At 44.3% G+C, this 6,000-nt stretch overlaps 1 protein-coding gene across 3 annotated transcripts in view; it reads right to left on the reverse strand.

Annotated features, from left to right (window-relative positions):
* The window catches only part of Hpse2 (heparanase 2 (inactive)), a 649,448-nt gene extending 646,832 nt beyond the window's left edge, over positions 1-2,616 (reverse strand). For all 3 annotated transcript variants that reach the window (XM_076834902.1, XM_076834901.1, XM_076834899.1), the window contains exon 1: positions 2,327-2,616. In XM_076834902.1, the coding sequence (XP_076691017.1) occupies positions 2,327-2,616 (290 nt within the window). The remainder of the gene's footprint in view (positions 1-2,326) is intronic.
* Between the last annotated feature and the right edge of the window lie 3,384 nt (positions 2,617-6,000).

Genomic DNA, 6,000 nt, shown 5'->3' on the forward strand with positions numbered 1-6,000 from the left:
GCACACACAGTAAAAGCAATGTCTTTTTGGTCCATGAGATAGCACAGCCTGCAAGAAAGGTAACATTTTTCTTCAAACACCCTAATTTGGGCTCTTTTTTTCCTTCCCACTTGGTCAGTTTGGGAGTGTTGAGTAAAGAAGTTTGCAGAAAAGTGGAACTGCCGGTGGGGGGAATTCGGTGGGGCACCACCAAATCAACATTTACATCTATTTAAGTTCAGGATTTCCACCAACAGGTTTTTAGAAACTAAACGCTGCTATTTTGAGAAAGAGTAGGTGAGGAACCATGCAGATGCTATTAACGAGAGTTCCAGGTCTGTAAATTATTTTTAACGCTTTGCTGGCTACGGTTCTGAAAACTCCAAATCAAAATGCAGAAATTAAAGAGCATGATAAAGGAGGTGGACACAGGAAAGACTAAACGGAGAGTCGGCTTATAGAGAATTTTTGAGAAGAGACGTAACTAGCCTGAGAGTTTCGGTGGCAAGAAGGACGATTTGGCAGTGGACTCCAGGATCCAGTTCCAGGGCGCGCGCAGTTAGGGCGTCGCGTGAACCCGCTGCGGGCAGAGCAGAAGTACGCGCCAGTCCGGCCCCAAGGAAACGCGGCATTTCCAACCACCTTCCACTAAGAAGCCTGTTCTACCAATGCAAACGCGCCCCTCCCGTCCGTGTTTCTTCCCGGAAAAGCTGCCTTCCACTAGTTTTTCTACAGTGGGCAAGTACTTGGGGAGAACGGGCTAATATTTTTTAAAGAAAAAAAGAAGGAAGAAAAGGAAACCCGGAGGAGTTTGCGCAGCTGGAGGAGCGCAATGCAAGTGGGGCGTGCATTTCGGAAACCCTGCTGCACCCCATATTCTGATGATACACGCTCTACAGCACAAGAGCTTTTGAGGAGGAAGCCTGGCGGGGCAGAGCTGTTCCCGCCCTCCCACCGTAAGCACCCGCAGGACCGAAACGGCCTCCGCTGCGGAGGCAACATCCACTCAGTCATCTGGCTAAGCTCCCCCCACGTGAAAGGAGCGCTCCACGTGGCGGCTCCAGCTACCTGCCGCGTCCGCAGACCCCGCCGAGGCCAGAGGAAGACGCCCGAAAGCTGAGGGGCGGACGCATCCGGAGAAACAAAACTCGAATTTCCGAAGGAGTGAAAAATACTCACGAAAGACCGGCAGCGGACGCGGCCCTGAGGCAGAGGAATGGCACGGAGAGCTCTCAGGACTCTGGTGGAGCCCACAGCTGAGGCTCCAATTTGGAGGGAATTTTTTAAAAAATCAACACTTGGATTTGGTATTTTAGATGATTTATTTATTCTATTTTTCTTTTCTTTTCTTTTTAACACTGCAACTTTGTCCCTGATGGGAAACGACTGCGGTTGCCTAACTGCTTAATAGTAATAACCGGGAAGAGGGAGAGCCCAGTTAGATTCCAAGGGGATCACACTCTCCCTTGTCGGCTAACCCGCTGGTGCTGGTGCCGGTGCCGGGTTCAAACCTCCGAAACTTACCCCGAGTATTTCTAGGACCCTTATCGCCCTTCTTATGTACGCTAGGACCCACGAGAGGATTTTTTTTTAAACTATGAAGTTACTGCAGGAGACTGAAGGAGGGGTATCGGGGGTGGGGTGTGTATTCTGTCTATAAAAAGCGCCTTGCAAAATCCTGAAGTCTGGAGATGACAGTGAAGGATATAAAATAAAATTTTAAAGCTATTATCCAACTTGCAATTGCTCAAGCCTCTCCTTAAATTCATTTTCTTTCTGGGAATGGGAGACAACTGACGAAGATCTTTCCGTGGAAAATTCCACTTTCGTGCAATTCCGGCTTGGGGAAAAAAAACTCTCTCTCTCTCTCTCTCTCTCTCTCTCTCTCTCTCTCTCTCTCTCTCTCACACACACACACACACACACACACACCCATTCCTCTCAGGTCTTTGTTACTCCAGATCTTTTCCTCGCTTTTGTAACTGCCCTGAACCTCTTGTTTCTTTTTCAGAAGGAGAAGGGGAGGCTAATTGTGGATATATGTAAGCACAACATTTTTTCAGTCATAACTGATAAGTTTCTGAAATGCCTTCTGCATTGCAAACATGTGCATCTTAATAGAAAACACTGCTTTTCTCAATCACTAGTTACAGCCTCACAGCAAATATTCCAGGAGGAGGAAAACCTCCTTTTTTCTCTTCTGAGAGAGATCCGCTTGACTTATTTTCTCCTTCTTCTTCTTCTTCTTTTTTTTTTTCTTCTTCTTCTTCCCCCTTTGAAGTGGAGGATAGAAAGAGAATGGGGGTGGGGGTTACTTAAAAATGATCCATCGAAGCCCCTGCCTTACCTTAAGAAATCGAGCCAGCCATCATGAATGATGGAGGGATCCAGCTGGAGAGAGAGGAAGTTTTCATTGACTGTCCTGACTGGGTTCTTGGTGCTCACATCAAGAAGAATCAGGGTCTTTTCCTTCAAACCTGGAGCTCTGTCTACAGGCAAGGGTCTCCTGTCTCCAGCTTGGGAGGAAAGAGAGAGATGGAGCAACAGAGCCAAGTAGAGAGCCACCGGGGCTAGGCACGAGGGGGGGCGGGAGTTGCTGGAGGGCATGTCTTCAGGGAAGGCACAGAGCACCCTCATTAAATCCCTCTGATTTAAACCTCTCTCCCTACTGGGTCTCGCTGGTGACTAATTGTCCTTATCTAAAGTGTGTGTCTGTCTGCCTCCCCCCTCTTTTCCCTTCCTCCCCCCCCCCCCATTCTCTTTCGCGCTTTCTCTCTCTCTTTCTCTCTTTTTCTTTTTTTTTTTTTTTTTTTCCTTCAGTGTTTTGGTGCTGGTGGAGCGAACTCACGCCCCTAGCCAGCCTTCTCAGCAACTCGTGCCAAGAGTACTCGTTCACCAGCACCGCCCCTTTAAGAGATTTCGACTGCAGACATTTTTTAACTTTTTAAAGGTGAGGGGTGGGGGGAGGCGGGAAGTAGGAGGAAGGGGTGGCGTTGTACCCTCCTGATTTAACCCTCCAGGGTCAGGAAAGAGGACGGTGGGACCGATGCATTACAGTAGTACGTCTTGGGCATGGCCGGGACGTCTCTTTACTTCCCTTGCTGGGAGGCTTTGGAGAAAGCGGTTTAAGCATAAGCTCCTACCGCGCAAAGAGTTCGCACAGACTGCACGTCTGTTTGTCCTGACAGCATCAGGCATAGCATCCGATCGGGCCCTTCTCTCTGGGCTGAAGCAGCAAACGCAAGGGTTGTTAAGTTGCAAGGATTTGGGGGAGGCGACTGTGATTCCTGTCAAATTACAGAGCACAGAGGGAAACTCGGTGACTAGGAGCCGGGACCTCCGCGACGCACGGGGCAGCCCCACAGAAGCATCCTCTAACCTTGATATAGCAAAGGATGGCCAGAGAGTAAAAACAGAATATCCAAGTCAAAGGGATTCTCTGTTCGGAGAAGGGAAGGAAAAAGAGAAAGAAAAACGCCCAATCTGTGCCATAGCTCTGCTGGGCTCTTCCTGCAGCCACCAAGAACTAACGGTTTTAAGGCCTTCAATAAACTCTGGCTTTGATTAAGTCAAAGCGACCTGGACTGCACTAAAACAGGGCAGCTCTGCATACGTTTGAGACGCTCTCTCGCCATGCTATTTCGCTGCACAGGCATATCTGCCCCTCCTTAAGGACGACCCTTGGGTTTTGCCTTTTCGCAGGGAAGTGAGTCTGTATGGTGCCAGAGAGGAACAGAAAGACGCTGCTACAGAGGCTTTCAACTCAGCCCCTAGTCAAAGCTGGTCCACAGGCAACTCCCAGATGCCAGAGACCAGCCCTGAACAGCGTGGTTCCCCCTCAGCGCGGAACTCCCATCCACAACAGCAGATTGCACTCTAGGTCCATCCTGCAACGTGGGCAAAAGGCCAGGCAGAGTTTGTGGTAGGTGGGCCCCACTTTCAGCTTCTTTCTGGAAAACAATAGGCCTTCTACTTGGCAGATGAAGAGAATTACTCTATGCAGTTATGAGTACACAGAAGCATCCCAGGGTCTCCTTGGTATCAAACACACAAACAAATTCGATAGGTTTTCCCCAGAGGTGGGTGTTCAAAGGGCAGTCTCAGAGTTCAGCAAACACTGTAATACCAACCTGTCTCCGTTTTCCCTCAACTAGATAGTATAATCAAACCTGAAAAGGGCTGAAGTAGATGACCTTCAGCTTACTCCCCGAGAAACCTCTACCAACCCAAGTAACCACGAAATCTAGAAGTTAATGTTTTATTGTGCCATGAGAACCTTCCAGAAGCATGACCACATGAAATGAGGTTAAAGGAGAAAGAAGCTCCAAGTCATAACTTAAAAATGATTTTTAAAACCAAGCTTTAACAACATGTATTAGATGTTGGCTCCAGTTCTAATGCCTGCTTCCTTCAGTTCCTGAAAATTTCGAACATGCTCAGATCCTTTAAGATATGTGTATGTGTGTGTCTGTAGGTGTGGTATTTGGTGTAAGTTCCAGTAGAAACTTGCTAATTTTTAAATGATTATTGAGAACCTCCCAGAGACAGTGACAGCCTGATGAGTAATAAATAACCTTTATTTTTGTATCAAACAAAGCTGGGCACTTAATAGGGACTCAGTGAATATCTGTAAAATATATTAATGGGCAATCAACTCATGTTCAACATACTGAAGTCATATACTGCTCTTAAGAATATGAAAAAAAATACTAAGTCAGTAAATTGTTTTGGGACTCTGGTAATTTGTTTTCCCAGTTATTAGCATTTTCCTGGCCATCTACTTCAGAAATACTTATTTTGTAAGGCCATTAGTTCATTTGCTATGTTCAGAATTGAAACAAATTACATATTTTTAACAATGAGCCAGATTTTCCAAAGGCCAAAACACTCCCTGGCTTACAAGTGAATGCAATTTTACAAGCCACATTAATTGAGACCAGCAGAGATCATTAGAATGAAATAAATCACTTGCCCACTAGATGTCTATAACAAATGCTCCTCTCAAAAATACTTACTTCTGTGACTAAGGATGAACTTGAATATATAAGAACCTGCTTAATTACAAATATTCACAATTTTACTGACTCAACTACTCTAGAATATTTTGGTGCCTAGTTATTTTAACCTGTATTTAATGTTTACATCAGAACCTGTATATGGGATTGAAGTCAAAACCAACAAAACAAAATGTTTGTTTTCTTAATTACTGATGAAAACCATCTCTAGTCTAACCACTGAAATTCCATAGTCATATCCAACCTCAATACATCAGGGGATGATTTAAGGAGTTCCAGATAACCTGGTTGATTTCAAGATGATTTGATTGGGCCTTTAGTCTACTTTGGGTATAGATCTCCCAGCTACTCTTTGCATCTACTTCTCCCCCATCATGGTTTTTGTCTGTCATCTAGCCCTAAATTAATGATTGTTAGTCATCTATATATTAGATTAGTGTGTTTACCCTATCTTCTGTGTGTTGGATAACAACAATCTGCTTCTCTGTTCTATCTTACATAATTTCCTAGGGGACAAGAATATAATGTCTGTATAAAATATGAACTGTTAAGAAATAGATATGTTGATATCTCCTTAGAGACAGTCTGCTTAATTTTTTAATGATTTGTATAGGTTGCTTTGACATCTAGGAGACTAGATTCTCAGAACTGAAAGAAAACTTTAAGATTAACTGCTTCACTGTTTTCTAGATTCTGGGGCTTCAAAATAAGTATTAGTTAATGGGAGAAACATACTAGTTTGCCAACTTTTTATTTTGTCTAGTAAGGACCTTAAAAAAATTTATCAACTACTTATCACTATCACTTTCCAAAAAAAAAAAACAGTTTATATTTTTAAAAAAAGCTGAAAAGCTACATCCAAATAGAGAGCAAGTGTTAAAACCAAACAAATTTAGCTTTATTCAAAAAATCACTATATTATCATTTTATCTGGCAAGCGGAACTAAAACAGTGACCAACATGGGTAATAGGACTGGTAACTGGAACTACCAGTGTATCTTGTGTT

The sequence above is a fragment of the Callospermophilus lateralis genome, chromosome 15 (assembly GCF_048772815.1).
Source record: "Callospermophilus lateralis isolate mCalLat2 chromosome 15, mCalLat2.hap1, whole genome shotgun sequence".
Classification (NCBI taxonomy): Eukaryota; Metazoa; Chordata; class Mammalia; order Rodentia; family Sciuridae; genus Callospermophilus; species Callospermophilus lateralis.